The sequence below is a fragment of the Poecile atricapillus genome, chromosome W, assembly GCF_030490865.1.
Source record: "Poecile atricapillus isolate bPoeAtr1 chromosome W, bPoeAtr1.hap1, whole genome shotgun sequence".
Classification (NCBI taxonomy): Eukaryota; Metazoa; Chordata; class Aves; order Passeriformes; family Paridae; genus Poecile; species Poecile atricapillus.
In genome coordinates, this window is record NC_081288.1 from 28484036 (window position 1) to 28500517 (window position 16482).

The 16482-nt window shown below is 45.2% G+C and overlaps 2 protein-coding genes and 1 non-coding gene across 3 annotated transcripts; 2 read left to right on the top strand and 1 right to left on the bottom strand.

Moving 5' to 3' along the window:
• The first annotated feature begins 91 nt into the window (after positions 1-91).
• Positions 92-240, top strand: LOC131592527 (U12 minor spliceosomal RNA). The gene has a single exon (XR_009280645.1). It is a non-coding gene; the product is annotated as a U12 minor spliceosomal RNA (small nuclear RNA).
• A 3005-nt stretch (positions 241-3245) lies between these two features.
• Positions 3246-9669, bottom strand: LOC131591972 (uncharacterized). The gene is made up of 8 exons (XM_058863139.1): positions 9308-9669; positions 7857-8093; positions 7341-7409; positions 6965-7054; positions 6309-6489; positions 5582-5677; positions 4996-5070; positions 3246-3932 (listed from the first exon to the last, which is right to left on the bottom strand). The coding sequence occupies exons 1-8, from the start codon at positions 9571-9573 to the stop codon at positions 3696-3698; spliced, it is 1251 nt and encodes a 416-aa protein (XP_058719122.1). The 5' UTR covers positions 9574-9669; the 3' UTR covers positions 3246-3695.
• Positions 9670-9772: 103 nt separating this feature from the next.
• On the top strand, positions 9773-15533 carry LOC131591971 (heat shock 70 kDa protein 12B-like). Its single transcript, XM_058863138.1, has 4 exons — positions 9773-10185; positions 11369-11593; positions 11947-12118; positions 13025-15533. Exons 1-4 carry the CDS (start codon positions 9904-9906, stop codon positions 14083-14085), a joined length of 1740 nt encoding a protein of 579 aa, XP_058719121.1. The 5' UTR covers positions 9773-9903; the 3' UTR covers positions 14086-15533.
• The last annotated feature ends 949 nt before the right edge of the window (positions 15534-16482 follow it).

Consider the following 16482-nt stretch of genomic DNA (forward strand, 5'->3'; position numbering starts at 1 on the left):
GAAACGGTGTCAGGCGGCGTGCGGCGTTGCTCGCCCTGACCTGTGGAGTTAGTGCAGAGCAATCTCCCAGCGGCGCGGCGAGCTGTCCGTCATGCCTTAAACTTATGAGTAAGGAAAATAACGACCCGGGGTGACGCCCGGGTCCTCACTCCGAATGTGAGAGGAATTTTTGCGCGGGTACAGGTCGCCCCTGGGTGCCCCGCTTACTTCGCGGGATGCCCGGGTGCCGTGATCTGCCCGTCCCTCCGTGCCGCCAGTGCCAAGGACAGAGCTGCCGGGCCGGGGGGTGGCGCTGCTCCGCCGAGCCCTGTGGGGCGGGACAGCGCCGCGCACCCAAACTCCCACCCTTCCAAAGGTCAGGAATATTTCGACCTGTGTTTCTCTTTGGCTCTGTTCGCTCAGTGGCCGTAAGGGTCTTCACGACGCTTAGAAATAAATCACCCAACCTGCCTAAGACATGCTTCACGTGTCTGCAGGAAGCAATTCCTTTTCTGTTCTTCTGAGGGAGCAATTACACCGTTTAAAATCAAGCTAAGAATGAAAGGGAAATGGTGCCTTGTGCAGCTCGGGCAGCAGCATGACCTGCACGGCTGTGGCTCTGGGCCTCACTGCGGGCTGCGGTGCTGTTGGGGCTCCCTCAAAAAACCTTTTTGCAGCATATCACAGCCACAGTCTCTCCAAAATGCAGTTCTGCTTCCTCCCACAGCTCTGTGACAAGGTCCGTTTGTGACCCCTTTGCACCCCCGCTGTTCCCCTTCTGCCGTGTCCCCAGCACGGCCTCCTGACCTGCAGTAACCCTGAGGCATTGCCGTGCGAGCTGCAGCACCCCTCGTGCTGCTGTGGAGCTGGCGGCCAAAGCACATTTCATGTGGGATGCAAGGGAAAGCTCCTGGCAGACTTCAGTTTGGGAGCTGCCAGGGAGGCCGAGGAATGTAGAGGAGACTTGTGCAGCTGAGGTGGCTGCTCACAGCCACACAGGCTCAGGCTCCCACAGCACTGATTTCCTCTCAAGAAGCCTTTGTGAGCCTGAAGTCATACCAGCGGTGATGCCAGGTTCCTGCTTGGTTGTGCGCTGGTGCTTGGTCCAGCTCCAGGGTGGCACACGTCTGAGGTGTATAAATGAAGGTACACAAAATACAGCCCTTTTTGTGCTGCCTTTCTGCAGCTGCTGAGCTTGATCAAACTGAGACGATGGGGTGGGTAATGTGTGACATTTGTTTTACTGTTGCAAAACCAACAGGCAACATTTGAGCAAATTCATTTGACTTTTAAGAGCAGCCCAAGTGGTTCCAGACTAGAGGGCCCCCTAGCCAGTATTCTGTTTCCAACCTGCAAGGACCCCTGTGGAGGTCACTTCCAGACACCCCACAAACCTTAGTGCTATTTGTGCAGCCACGGTATCTTCCGGCAGTACCTCCCCTCTCTGCTTCGTGGTGAGCCACATCCTGCTGTTCATTTAGTTTCCATCAGCTTAGTTCTTGCAACTGAAGCTGAAGAGTGCATATGTAGCTGCCATCCATCCTTTCTTCCACCTGTGATCCCTGAATTCCTCTTCAGTCCAGGCTAAGAATTCCAGGCCTACTCAGACATTCCTCTTCAGTGAAGCTCCCTTCCCTCTACAGGCTCCCACCTTCCCATGTTAAGTCTTTGTGGGAGGCTGATTAGGGGGCATGAGTCATGCTGTTGTGCGAAAGGAGGGGTTTAAACCTCAGGACCTTCCTCTTTCTGGGTTTCTGATTGTTTTGCTCTTCCTCTTAGACACAAGCTGTAGCTCAATTTTCACAGGTTCTTCATGGTTCTTTCTCTGAGCTGTGGATGAGAAGTCAAATATTTCTTCCAGGAAGGGCCTGGGCCTCTGCTTCCCTCTTTGTGGCTGGGAGAGGGGGAAGAGTGTAAGCAGCAGCAGAGATCTCCCTGTGTAGGGGTCTCTACAAAGGGCTCCTTGTCCCAGTGTGCTGCAAAACTTTCAGGTCTGCTCTTGCTTTTCCAGAGGCAGATTCCTTAAGCATGTCTCCTCCATCTGCTGAGACCCCACGACAGGGAATTCTGAAGGAGCTGGGGGAGAGGAGACCATTTCCCCATCTCACACCAATTTCCTGTTAAAATATTTCTTAGAAAATTATGCAAAGGGTATCCGGACATCATATTAGCCTTGGGATGGTATGTGGTACAGTATCTGCTTTAAAATATTGCCTCAACCTCAAACATCAAGAACTCGGAAAAGAAGTTGTGTTGGACCATGGACAAGATGTTGTCCTTTGCACCAGGAAATGCGAGAGTCTGGCAATAGGGGAATTTGATGCACAGAGACACTGCACAGTGGCTGTCAGTGGATCTTTGTTGCTAAAGGAGAAAGTACCTGGTTTGTAGTGAAAGGTTAAAAATCCTCTGATTATAGCAGTTTGTTCACTGTTTCAGGACTACTGTGCCCTAGGTCTTTTAGTCTTCTGAAGACTTTAAAATCAGTCTTTGAAATAGAAGGTCTTGCAACATGAGTATTTTAGCCTAGCAAAAATGATGCTAAGGGGAGAAAAAATAAAGGAAAGGACACACATGAGGAGATGCAGAAGTGATGAGCTTCAGAGATAAAACGGATGCACAGCATAGGACCAGCAGACCCAGGGACTTACAGAATAAACTTAGGCTAAAAATTTTCTAAGCAGGTAACAAATAGAGCATGACAGTTTGCCATATGTGTAGTATTATACCTGTATAATCACATGGCATTTGGCTCAGGGTCATGCTGAAACTTCTGCTTACATGTACTGGACAACAGCCCTGTCATTTATCTTCTACAGCCTGGAAAAATGAAATATTAATGCAATGCTCATCTGAATCTGCAACATTATAAAAGGTATGAAAAAAGAGAAAGTAGTTCTTTTTTTTTATGAAAGTTGTAGGAAATACAGTACATATGTAATTTTTACTTCACCTGTTCTATTCCATAATGTATATTTCTATTAAAGGTCTTTCACAGTCAGTTTCTCAGAATAGTCTGGTTTTCTAAAAGCCAATTTTCTTGCACACACCTGGATCCCAACTCATGTTGTCTGTGACCTGCAATATGCTTAGGGAATACTGAATTCCTGAGAGAAGTAAAGCAATTTGCTTGCAGAGAGCTGCACAGAAATCTGCCTTTCTTTCTGGAGGCCCATTGAGTGAGAAAATCACAGGGAGTTTGGGCAGCCAAGGAAACTGAAGGACTAGAAAGAAAAACTGGAGAAAAGGACTTGGCAGGCACACAGTAGAATTTAGTCTCTTTTTATTTGGTCATTCTCAAGTTGCTTACAGAATACCGTGTCACACAAAATCACATAAACATACACTTGCCTCACTGCATCCCTCTTATGCCATGGAATACAACTTTTAGAGCTCTTTGGCCCAGAGCTGTGGCACATGTGTAGCTGAAGGACTTTGGGAGAGGTAAATTGTACAGATGTGAGAAAGCAGCTGAGTGCTAACAGGCAGGTGGCACCGGTGAGGAGTGGTGAGGAGACAATTGGAATAGCTTCAATTTTTAAAACAGGTTTGCTAATGATGATTTATCCTAAGTGTCCCATGTGGGGGATGTCTAACTTACTAGCTCTGAAAAGCAGGCAGTTCATGAGAGAAAGAAAAGCAGAGTATTGCACAGGAAAAGTTTCATCTTCTTATATCTAAGCAAGTAATTAGCCTGACTGTCAAGTCATTCTCCCTTAATCCCAGACTACACCTTTCACAATAACTTGTTCCCCGCATTTCATTATGGGCCACAGAAGTGATGGTTTTTTCCAATACACAGAATCTTTCTTGTCCACGTGCTCTGAATACTGTATGTCCATCTTCCAGTCAGCTTTAACTGGTGGGTCCTGAAGAAGCAGCAAACAATAAATTTGGCAGCACTGCAGCAAGAACTGTGTTTCATTTCCACTTCCTGTGTGAATGGCAGTTTCCTGAAAATCAAATGAGAACAGCTTTCAAAGCTTTGTAATGTTATGTTGATGTGTTGTTACGCTGCCTCCCTGCTCTCATTCTGTGCAGCTGCTCCACAGGAACTAAGCACTCAAGAATTTCACTTGTCAAAGCTGCCGGTACTGTTTGAGTGGGACATGCAGGGGTCCCAGTGTCACTTTAAAGGTTCTTTTATTTACCAAGTCCTGACTTCTGGATTGTGCCAAGTGTCCAGCACCTTTCTCTATTTCCTCCTAGAGAGATCTGCAAGGAGTTTGGTAAGATGAAGCTCTCGGAAAAGCCCAGCAAGCTGCAAAAGGAGGAAGCTCCTCTTTGGAAGTTTCATATATCTGTGCTATGGATATGTCATATCTTCACAAAAAAAGCCCACTAGAGACTAGTCCGTGTGGATAGCAGGTGTCAGGGCTCTGTGCACATCAACAGCCTCTGCATGCTTTCCTCTGCCTTCCCAGGGGTTTGGCTGCTTGTGTTCAAGGTCAGCTCAGATTAAGCACGAGCATTATGACCTTGTATTCAACTCCTGCAACAGCAGCCACGCCGGCAGAAAGGGTGGTGTGAGAAGGAGTTATGAGAAGCCTCGTCTTCACCCACCAATCGACCCAGCAGCTGAGTGGTGGCTAGGTGCTTGACTGAGCTGTGGTGGTGGGATGCCTGTGCCCAGCCTTGCTGGTCCTGACCCACAGACCAACTTCAGCTTGGTCTTGACCTGGCTGGTCACTGTGAGCTTGCCCAGTGGTCACCAGTTTGTGGCTGACCCTGACCACCACCACTGACCCTTTGCTCTTTGCTCTTTGCTCTTTGCTCCTTGCTTGGGTCCAGTAGGGCTGTGCCTTTGTTTGCAGGGGCACAACCCTGCCTGTCCTGTTGTACTTCCCTTACAAGGTTACATGTACTTGAGAATATTTTGGGAGTATATGGGCTGGAAGGACCTGGCCACAAGTGGAAAACAGCCTCATGCAGAAGGGAGACCTCTCATTTTTTAAACAACAAGCTGCACAGACAATTGAACCATTGCCCCGTTTCCTGGGCTGTATCTTTACTCACTTGAACAATCCTGTAAAGTGCTGAATTTTCGCGATAGCGTTGCCTGAGCAGCTTCATTATGTCTTGCATCATCACCTACAGAACAATCAGAGCACAAAGCAGACTGTTATCATGTGGTAAGGCAAGCACTGGGAAGTTTTATTTCTCATATTGGGTCAATCAGTAACAGAGAAGTCACTCATTTCAGGCTTTGGAGGAAGGTCCCATAAAAGCAACACAGGGCTTGAAAATACTTTCTGCACTCATGTGTGTGCCTCATCCAGCTGGACAATTCAGATATGCAGTGTGTGTCTGTGTATCATGGGATACAGAACCATTTAATTTTGGAAGGCTCCCACAAGGATCCTCAAGTCCAGCTCCCTGCTTCTTTGTGGAATAGCTTAACTCTTAGAAAGACCTGGTTTTTATCCAGTGCTGCTCTCATACCTAGGGTTGCTAGAGCCTGGCTTTCTACACCCCCAGCCCTCTCAGCTCATAAGTTATCCAGTGTCATTGCTGACAGATTTTGAGCAGTGCCCTTAGTAGAAGCAAACCTCTAAATGAATGGTAGATGCTGATGGCTCTTGTACACAGAAACATAAAATACCTTGATCAAAGTATTATTCCCAAGTGGAATGTCAAAACCTTTAATTATGGCATCTGTTCTCTGTTGTATATCTTTCTCACAGGCATCAAACAGCTTCTGCAGTGCAAAAACAACAACTGATTACAGCATCAATCACGATGAAAACAGAAGTGTAGTGCAAAGCATGTGCTGAGAAAACATCTGCTTTAGAGTAAATTGTAGAGCTGCTGATTGAAATATGTCTTCAATAGCTAGGAAACAAACAGTTTCATTGAGCTGCTTGCATTTTGGAGCCCATCCTTCAGCATCCATGGGGCCTTATCATCACAATCAATGCTAATAATGGCCTCATCTCAGTCTCATCCTTTAAGGTAATACCACTTTGGTTTTTTCTTTCAGATCTCTCCAGCATCACAGCAGTGAGTAAGACATCAAAATGAGGACTCCCAACTATCAGTTCAAGCACTAACATAAGCAAAGCATATTGTTTTCCCACTTGTGCTTAACAGGTGTAAGAGATGGGGCTGGTATTTGAGTGTGTGTGCCCTTCTGAAAGGCAGGAGGAAGAAGGTCACTGTCACTTTGATCCCTACAGCATTACACAGGCCTAGCTGGGCTGGATAATCAGAGACCTAAACTTAGGCCCCAACACTGTCTGATACAAAAATACAAGTGCCCAAAGGCTGCTATATGGCTACATCATATTGATCTGATAAGAATCAGATGGAGAAAATGGATGTGAACAAACCTTAATGGCACGGCTGCCTTCTTTATATGTCCAACGGTAGGGCATGGAGCTCCTGACTTTTTCCCATTCCCGTAGCCGGAGCAGCTCATATCTGTCCAGCACAGCAGACAAACGTGAAGGGTCATTGATGTCCTCAGAGTGTTGGTGCATGACTATTGCTTTAGCCAAGAGCTCTTGGATTCTAGGTCAAGAAGGATATTAAAAAACCAAGTCAAGATGAAATAATGAGTGAATGTAAATATTTTACTTATGAAACTGTTTCATGAATCCCATGTTTTCTACAATGCACTTCTCATTTATATTATATAGCTGGCAAGCAGCTTTTCTGTGGAAAACAGTGCTTTCTCAGCTCAGTTTTGCATGATCACAGTAGAATCTGACCAGAGTGGCATGTTGATGATGTCATTGTAGACTGGTTTCTTTTACTCTTTATTTAACTGGTTACCCTGAGAATGTCTTCTTCCCTTTGCAGAACAACTCAAGCCATCTTCCAGAAGTCAGTTACAAAGAGATGCTGGCAGGTTGAAAGCCTGGAGAGAAGGTGTCTAGGCTGTCTGGTCAGAAACAGAGTCCCCAAGGACTGGAGGAAGCAAGAAGTATGCGGCTTTTCAGTGTAGAAACACACACTACGTCTGAAATGTGAATAAATACTTTACCTTGCCTCTAGCTTTTTGATCTTCTCTTTCAGCATCTTATTTTCCTCTTTCTCCTCATGCTGTATTTGGATTGCCCTTCCAGGAAGTGCTCTGAAACAGATTTGTGAGATCTCTTTATTTGCACTTGGACACTGGCACAACAGTGCCTCCACTGAATAATCTGAATTCAAGGAAAAAAGCTCTGAGGTTGGAAAGTGCAAGAGCATCCAGGAAAAACTCCACGGGAGCTGAACACCTCCCCTAAAAGCTCCCGCCCAGAATTTATGCTCAAATCAAGTGGGAAGCTATCTACAACAGAAGAAACAGAGGTATGGTTGTGAGGATCATCATGATTTCCCCCTCTCACAATGATTATTAATATAAAGAATCACACCACCTGTTGTGACTGTCCAGAAGGTGAGCATAAATAGTTTCAAAGAAAGTTCTGTTCTCATTGTGCATCCATCTATAAGGGGAAGAAAGAAAGAAATAATAAACCACAATGCAATCAGTGGGCAAGTATGCAATAAAGTCTTTAAAAAATGCACAAGCTAAACTTCCTCCCTCCAATTTCTGATCAGCCCATGGGGAAAAGAAATATAGAGACCAAAACTTGTCAAGGCTGTTCTTTGCCAGAGGGGTGGTTTGTGATTCTGTGAGTCAATACCAACAGTACAAATAAAATACTCCCAAAGTATAAGATCTGCACGTTACATGGAGCAAATCCAACAGCTTCTGTAAAGTGGCCCTGGGTTCCCAGTACAGCCTGGGCAAAATTTGTTGCTAATGCAGAGCCCTCCCTGTGTCTGGCTGATTTGTAATTTTCTGTCCCAGTCACCCTAGTGTGCACCAGCTACAGTTCACTGTCAAAGGCCACACTAAACAGTGTCATTTCTGGTCACTGGACTCTCACAGTATTTTGTTGACCATTTCTTTCAGAAATTCATCTCTTTCCTTTGCGTTCTTGCTGTCCATTTCTTTCATAATTTCAAATATTTCCTCTTTTTGTTTATTGTTCGCCTCTTCCATCATTTGCAACATTTCCTTTTTGTATTTATTGATGTTTTCTTCCATTATTTCAGGCATTTCCTTCATGTTGGAAGTCTGGTCTCCATAGGCTGATGGCTTCTGTGAGGTGTCAGATGTATGTCTGAGGGAAAAAAGAAAAGGGAACTCTTATAATGAAGGGTGGTAAGAACACATCCTCAAAAGAAGTACTTTATAATAGCCAGTCCTGTGTACTTTATAATAGCCAGTCCTGTGTGCAGAGGCTTCATGGCTACATCCATGCCTGCAAGCAGATCAGAGACAGGACAGAGGGTGCGCAGGGGCGCAGGCTTGGCACAAGTGAGTTAGCACTCTCCCAGATAATGCCTGATACAGCTCAGAGGACTCCACAGGCCAGGGCATGCCAAAAACAGGAGAGTCTGACTAATCATTAGTTCTGGATAAAGTGGCCAAGATACAAGGACAGTTTTCTGAAAAACAAACTCAACCCAGACCTGCAGAGAGTGGGGAACAGCAAATGCAGGTAACTGTTCTTTAACTGTTCTGCTAAAACCAACTTTGCAATTTACAAGTGTGGGTTTTTTTAATAGAGGAGTACAAAGCTCTGTGTTCTCAAGGTAATTTTTTATTTGTACAACTGCTCTGTGTCCTGTTTCCTCACGAGGATCCCAGATGTCAACTATTAATTGTACAGAGACAGTCCCAGATTAAGGTGCTCCTGCAGCTTGGATCCAGGTGGAACAGAGACCAAGCTTGTCCCTGCAACCAGATGTCAGAGAAAGCCTCAGCATGAGTCTTTAACTTTGGTTTATGCCAATAGAAGGCTGCACTGCTGCTGCAAGGGACTGTGCTGCCCTTCCAGCTCAGCGTCACTTCCTCCCACTGAAGTACATTTTGGTTTTGTTTACTTGGATTGGTTCCTTTCCGGTTAAACAATTTCAGTTTCAGTCTTTCACTGAAGACACCATCTTTTTCTTTAAGCTCAACAATCCAGTAAAAAATATACATTTTAGTCTGCCTTTCCCTGCAAAATTGATGAGCTCAGAGTCAGAGCCATGAAATCTCAGATCCTGTCACACTCTTTATACTGTTCTTTCTAGTTTCTCTTCCTCTTGCATCACTTTAAGATCTGCCTCACACTTTGGAGTTGTTCTTGAGCTGAATTTGGGGACAGTAGCCATCTCTGTGATGGCTGGAAAGGTTAGGAAGTAGAAAACAGAGCTCTTACTGAAGATTTCACAGTCAGAAAATGTTTGCAATTCAGCACTCATGCAACCCTTCAGGAAGCTTTCTAGAAATTTTCAGACCTAGGGAAATTAAAGAAGTTTACCCAGAGACACCCCCTGTGTAACCTACCTGCTGCTTTGTGCAGTCATCTTGCTGGGATCAGTGTCCCCATGCTGACCTTCCAATACTTCTGTTCCTCTGTTGCCAGAAACATTGTGTGTGTGCTGCGATTCTATTCCTCTGGAGTCAGAAATGTTGTATGTACTCCACACTGCTCCTTGAGTGAAGCCAGAAATATCAGGTGTATCAGATATTTCTGTTCTTTTGGAGCCAAAATCGTTGCCTATATTCCACATGTTTCCGTTGCTGCAGTCAGAAACATTTGGTGTATTCATGCTTTTACAGTAGCAGCAGCAGAAGCCGAAAATGTTTGTTGAAATGTGTGGGCAGCCCTGAGGACTGTCGATGCTGCTGGGAGTGCAGAAAGTTACTGATAAGAAAGTTCCCTAACAAAGGCACTTTGCTGTTAAATAAAAACCAGAAGGAAGCCCTGCCTCTTTACAGGAATAGTTACCATTTACAGTATGTCTAGAGTCACATCTCTCTCTAGCCAATAAAAGCAGGGGAGGTTGCCCCTCCCCGTGCAATATCAGTTTCAGTCCGGTCCCATCCCGGTTTACCCTTTCTCTGCTCCCAGAGCTGCGCGCCTCTGCACTGCAGTGGCCATGGCCAGCCAGTCAGTCTTTGTTGTTGCTATAGATTTTGGCACATCCTACAGTGGGTACTGTTTTTCTCTTGCTTCAGGTACAGACCAAATCCGGCAGGTTAACTGGGGAATAGAGCATGGGCTCAAGACCCCAAAGACACCTACGTGCATTTTGTTCAACCAGAAGCAGGAGTTCAAATATTTTGGCTATGATGCTGTGATGAGGTACAAGAGCCTGCCCTCCAGCCAAGCTGACAGCTGGTACTTCTTCGAGAACTTCAAGATGCAGCTGTACAACACGGTAGGTGCGAGAGTTACCGCTAATGGGGGTTGGGGCTCTTCATTTACATGAGGGGTGGGATTTAGAGAATCCATGAAGAGGGCTGAGTAAATCTGGTTGATGAGGATGAATTTTGATGAACAAAAGAAGAAATTATTTATTTTTTTTTAGTTGCTGAAAGCTTCACAGGTCCTTCCTTTATGATGTTTTTTATTTGTCTAAAGACAATAAGAACCTGACTGCATACCCTGGGTGAAGGCAACTATCTGTTCCTAACAAAAAGCTGCACTGTTCCCGAGTTTGACAGAGAAACTGGTCTCCCTTTGGGGCTCCTTACCTTAGTCCTCAACAAGAAACAGGGATCGAGTGAAATTTCCTGTAATTCAGAGGAGATGGGCAGTCTTGGGAGTATCTCAAATCCCATCCCGTGTTACACAGCTCCCCCTAGCTCTCCCTCCCTTGAAATGTTACTCTGAAGCTAATGTAAGGGTGTCCAGCTGTCTTTGAAGCCTGCAGTGGCTTTTATCAGATTTCTCTCTGAAGGCTCTGTGCTGGATCAGAACAGTTCACAGCTTTATCTGTGTTTGCTTGCTCAGCCAAACACCAGGCTGCCTTAGGGCCTTCCTGTCTGTGCTCCAGGGTCCCCCAGGGCCTCTCAAGCGTAGAATAAACCAGAGCACAAGGCCAGTCCCAGGAAAAGCACCAGCTCCTCTCTTTGGTGGATGGGAGGCTTCTTTGAAGATTTTCCTCCCCAGGACAGCTGGGAATGATGTGGTCTGTCACAATGTCACCTCTGGAGCAGTTGGTTCTCATTTGCTTTCAGCAGGGGCTGGAGAGAGGTTTTAGATCAGAACTATTTCTCTGCATCTGAGGTGCAAATGGTGAAGAAAAATTTCATTACAGAATCACTCCCCACTGTATCTTCAGGAATCCACAGGATCTACAGGGTCTTTACAAAATTTGGCCTAGGAGAAACAGGGGAATTGTCAACCATATTGACATTTTGCCTGCTGCATCACAGGCAAGGTGGGTAAGCAGTTTGATAGCTGACCTGTCCCACTTGGACTCATTTAGCCACAGTAGTAAAGCCAGTGCTGGGAGTTTACTCAGGTTTGGAGACAAGGGTGTCTGGGTGCCTTATGCTGTGCAGTGCTTGGTGTGAAGGGGACAGGTCTCATGTGACCCTGGGCCTTTTCTTTTGTAGAGTGTCACAGCTGGCATGCAGCTGAAAGCCACCAATGGAAAGACACTTCCTGCTCTGACAGTCTTTTCTGAAAGCCTGCGCTACCTGAAGAAACATGCTTTGAATACCATTAAGGAGGCCTCTTTCCAAACTGTCTACGATCCAGAGGAGATCACCTGGGTCCTTACTGTCCCAGCCATATGGAGCGCTGCTGCCAAGCAGTTCATGCGTCTGGCAGCAAAAGAGGTAAAAGCAGGGGTTACTCCATTTCCTCAAATAACCTTTGGAGGTTTCTTTTCCCATTGAGGCAGAGGAACTCCTCAATATGTAAACAACCTGTATTTCAAATTTCAGTCCATTGGGCAGAGAAATCCTCCCCATTGAGGGTGATGAGGGAGAGGATGTCCCCAAATGGCAGTAACAACAGCTCTGCCCTCTCCCACCACTGCCATGTAGAAAGGAGCCCCACAGAGATCAGCAGTGCTAGAACCAGCACTCCTGCATGAGCTGCTGGGGTGAGAACAGTCTCCTTAGCAGGTGGTGTTCATGCAGCGGAAATCTCACACCCTTGAACTGACTCCTCTCTCTTGTGATTTTAGGCAGGAATTATCTCTGACATGCTCTCTAGGAACCTGATCATTGCCTTGGAGCCAGAAGCTGCATCACTGTGGTGCAAGCAGCTTCCACAGGAAGGGTTTATGGCAGACAGCAGTGACAAGAAGAAGTTTGAAGACTCCCCTGGGATCCAGTACATTGTCGTTGACTGTGGAGGTAAAATTTTCCCCGTTTAACAGGTACCATCTTTGCCGGCTGTGGTGCATGGCTATTTCAAAATATGGCCAAAGCTCCCAGAGCTTGGACTCCACTGGTGTGCCCATCATGGGTTTTTATGTTTATTTCTCACCTAATGAGATCCTGTTAGCAGGCAGAAAAATAGGAGGAAAGCAGGATTGTGTCTGACGCTGCAGTGCTCTTCAGCCAGATGGTCACAACACGAGGTCCTGCCCTCACACCAGATCAGCTGGCATGATGTCCCAGCATCAGCCACCAGCATGCACCACGTGCTCCTGTGTAGCCTGAGCTCACAGCCTCCTCTCCAGAAGCAACTGTAGGTAGTGCCCAGTGAAGTGACCAAAGAGATGAGCTAGCAGGCACTGGAGAGTAAATCATTAAGAATATTTGATGAAGCACTTCTCAATAATTTCTCTAGTTTCCTGAGATTTTTTGGTGTGATGTGAATTTTCTGCCAAGAGCAGTCTGGTGGTTGTGAACAAATAGCAAAAAGGCATCAAGAGGACCACAAGTTCTTGGGAGTCTTCTCACCACTGCTCAGGAGCCAGCCACCTATGTGATCAGACAGGAGATTGGCTTCAGTGAGCAAGTCAGAGCATCCAGCTTTTATCAGAAATAACTGTAGGAGCCTTGTGAGACCAGGCTTTTAAACAAAAGTTTAAATTTTCAATTGAAGTTTAAATTTTTAAATTGATGAAATCTAGAGAAGTACAGGCAATAGCAGAAGAGTGAGGATGAGGAAAAAAAGCAGCAGAAAAGCACATCTGTGAATCAGGAGTTCAGAAGATGATTGAATTCTGTGAAAACTCATGTACTTTAAAGCAACCAGTGCAATTAATTTGAGTCTCTTTGTGTGAATGTGTGTGTGTGTGTGTGTATGTGTAGGTGGCACAGTAGACATCACAGTACATGAGATCCAAGAAGACCATTACCTAAAGGAGCTACACAAGGCAGCTGGAGGTGGATGGGGAGGCAACAGAGTGGATGAAAACTTCATCAGTTTCCTCAAGGAAATATTCAATGATGGCGTATGGGATGAATATGTAAAGAAGCACCCTACTGAATTACAAAGTATGATGTACAACTTCAGCCTACAGAAATGCTCTGATAGAAGGGAGGCAGTCTACATGCATTGCTACTACAACTTGACCAAAGTGGCAGAGTCCAAGAAGGACATCTCCCAGTTCTTTGAAAAAGCAGCAGGAGCTGTGTGGTGTGATGGGACAATCAAGATTACATATGAGAAAATGAAAAGCTTGTTTGAGTATAGTATCAACAATATAATTTGTACTTTGAGTGAAATTCTTTGCAAACCTGAGATGGACAAAGTCCAGTATATTTTACTTGTGGGAGGCTTTGCATCCAGCATCATCCTGAGAGATGCAGTCAGGCAGGCCTTTAGCAGCAAGTATCACATCCTTTGTCCCATGGAGGCCCAGGTGGCCATTGCAAAAGGGGCTGTTTTATTTGGAATTAATCCCCGTATGATTACCTCAAGAATCAGCTGTAGGACATATGGCTTAGAAATATGTCAGAAATTTGATGATGCTATCCATGATGCCCGTAAACGGAGGGTCTCAAAAACTGGTGACTATATTTATTGCACAGGTCTCTTCTGTAAACTGGTGGAAATTGGGGAATCAGTGAATATACAGGAAGTTGCCCACTATGATTTCTATCCGACAGAACCAGATCAAACAAAGGTAGCCTTTGCTTTCTATTGTACAAAAAACCAGAATGCTCGGTATGTAGATGAGGAAGGGATGGAACAGCTTGGCTTCTGTGTAGTGCCATCACCAGACACGAGGCTGGGGAAAGATCGCAAGCTGAAGGTGGCGATTAAATTTGGGCTCACTGAATTTGAAGCCACATGTACTGATGTTACTTCCCAAGAAAGTCAGACAGTTATAATAGATTTTTTATCTTATAATTACTCCTCATATTGAACAGATCTTAGATGTCTTTCCAGCCATTATGATTCTAACAATTCTATGACTTCTACAATAGAAGAGACAATTGGACCAATAAGTCCATCATGCAACTTTCTATTTACACAGGATAATTACAAGTCTGATTCTCTGGTTCCTTCCATTCCTCACCCACCACCCTTTCAGTCCAACACCTCATTTTCTCTTGTATCTGATAACGTGTTTGTCTGCTGCTTTATCTCATGTCCTTTTAGCTTGCATCTCTGTACACAATAGTCCATACCACCAATACAATCATCTGTGACCTACCTGTGTTTGATGAAAAGCCTCTGGACTGGGGTCTAACTTCCACATAAAGCAGACCATAGCTGTTTATTTTAGCCTGGTGTCTTCTTGCAGCTACATCTTCTCTTTCTCTGACATCAGGTCACTTTATCTGAAGTCCAGGTTTAATTCTGCTGGGGGTGACATTCAGTGGATTTCTCTTTTCTTCAGAATATCATTTATATAAACTCTGTGTAATTAAAGCTCCAGGGTCCCAGACAAGAGAGCTGAGTGAACCAGTCTAGGGGCTTGTGTCCAAAACCTGTGGGAGTGTTGTTTCTATTAAATGATTGGGTGGTTTGATCTCATTAATTGGGCAGATATGAATGCCAGATTGTAACTTTACAGATATGAATAGTGCATATGCTGTTGCCTGATGACTCTGTCCACCTCTGGGTGCTCTCTGCATCTCTGATTTGGGCATGATAATTTTCTACATCACCTCCTCCTGCTTGCATCATCTGTGCAAAAGTCCAGCACAGTGTAGGCTTCCTGGGCCAAAATTTGTCCAAGAAAAGGGTGCAGTCCTACAGTGTGCTGGGTCTGGCTGAGGTGGAGTTGACTTTCTTCATAGTGACCCTTATCTTGGTGTGTGGTTTGGGTCCAGAATGATGCTGATAACACACTGATGGTTCAGGGGTTGTGAGGGGTGGGTTGGGGTTTGTGGAGTTGGCTTTCTTCCCCTCCACTAAGGATGTAAAGTTTCTCTGCTGAACACCACCAGCCTCCAGCAATGCAAATTCTTGGTTAGCTGGATACCATGCAAGAAAGCTCAGCACTGTCATCCTTATTAGTTGAATGATTGCATTAGAGTTACTGCTGGCCAGGTACTGAATGTTGTTAATCACTAGAGCAGCATTCAGAGGACTAATCTGCATATATGCTATGTCCTATGATACGTAAAAGTGGAATGATTTTGAAGTTACTACCTTTGCTTTTACATTTAAATGTTATGTATGTGTCATGGAGTTACTTTACCTTTAAGGAAAGTTGGAGTTACTGGGGACTGCCTACAGTCTTTCTCATGACCAATTATCGGTCATTGCTGAGAATTGACAGCAGTTTTAGCCATTGAAAAGTGAGATCAACTTGTGAACCCCACCTTAAAGTGTACAACCAGAACGCTGTTGTGCTCTTTGTTGCTTGGCTGTGAAAGGTAGCAGAGCTCCGGCTGGCCTCCGGTTCCCGGCCCAGGCCACGCGGGCGGGCGGGGGCTGGGCTGCGCCTGCCGCGTCTCCCGTCTCCCGGCCGGGAGATGGGGCCTGCGGGAGCTTGCTCCGAGCCAGGCTGGGCCAGGCCGGTTCCTGGCTTGGCTGCAGGTTTTGCCGTGATGGAATTTACCAGAAAACTGTCGAGTAAAGAAGGAGAAGAGCTCTAAGCCTGCTGCAAGCAGAGACAGTGACCATGCTCTCCAGAGCAGCTATGAGGAACTTTCCATCGCAGACAGCTCCAGCTCCTGTTCAGCAGAGATCACCGAACCATCTACAAAAGCTTGGGCAAGATTTTAACTCTTTCTTATCCAGATGAGACTTGCGGATTAATCTTTTTATCCAGAGAGAGAAAAGGAGAGTGATCAACATGAAAAGAGACTTTATAAACTACTAGTGGCAAGAAAGAAAAGAAACTTCAAGAAAGGTAGAGAATTAAGAAGATGCTTTAATTAAGCTGAAATATCTTTCTGTTAAAACTATGGGGATGGACAATGAAGTCCTGAAAAGAACTCCTTTAATTCATGATGGAGTATGGGGAGGAATAGAGTGTTCAAAGTGTAAATTTGAGAAAAAGTAGAGTAATTATGGCATAGTGAAGTGCTGAGTGATATGAAGCCTTGAGAGGCAATGAGAAAACTGTTTTCTAGTGAAACTCACAGAAACAGATAAAGAATACTTTTTACCTTTGACTAACTTATCCTTAAAAATGCTATCCCTAAACATCATGACCCATAACACATTTCAGAGTGATGTGGAATGGGAGGGGTGGGCTTTGATAACAGCAGCTCTAGGCAGCTGATATCAAAGAAACAGAAAACTATAACAAAAATAGCTTTCTTGTGAGAAACTCCATAAATTAACAGAAAGGAACTTCTGTTTC

Coding starts and splice junctions, on each gene's coding strand:
- LOC131591972 (XM_058863139.1), bottom strand. CDS start 9,573: ATGAATACACCAAATGTTTCTGACTGCAGCAACGGAAACATGTGGAAT. Junction 7,410..7,856: donor GAAATGGTCAACAAAATACT/GTGAGAGTCCAG, acceptor TTCCCCTTATAG/ATGGATGCACAATGAGAACA. Junction 7,055..7,340: donor CTTCTGGACAGTCACAACAG/GTGGTGTGATTC, acceptor AATCTGTTTCAG/AGCACTTCCTGGAAGGGCAA.
- LOC131591971 (XM_058863138.1), top strand. CDS start 9,904: ATGGCCAGCCAGTCAGTCTTTGTTGTTGCTATAGATTTTGGCACATCC. Junction 11,594..11,946: donor TGCGTCTGGCAGCAAAAGAG/GTAAAAGCAGGG, acceptor TTGTGATTTTAG/GCAGGAATTATCTCTGACAT. Junction 12,119..13,024: donor CATTGTCGTTGACTGTGGAG/GTAAAATTTTCC, acceptor GTGTATGTGTAG/GTGGCACAGTAGACATCACA.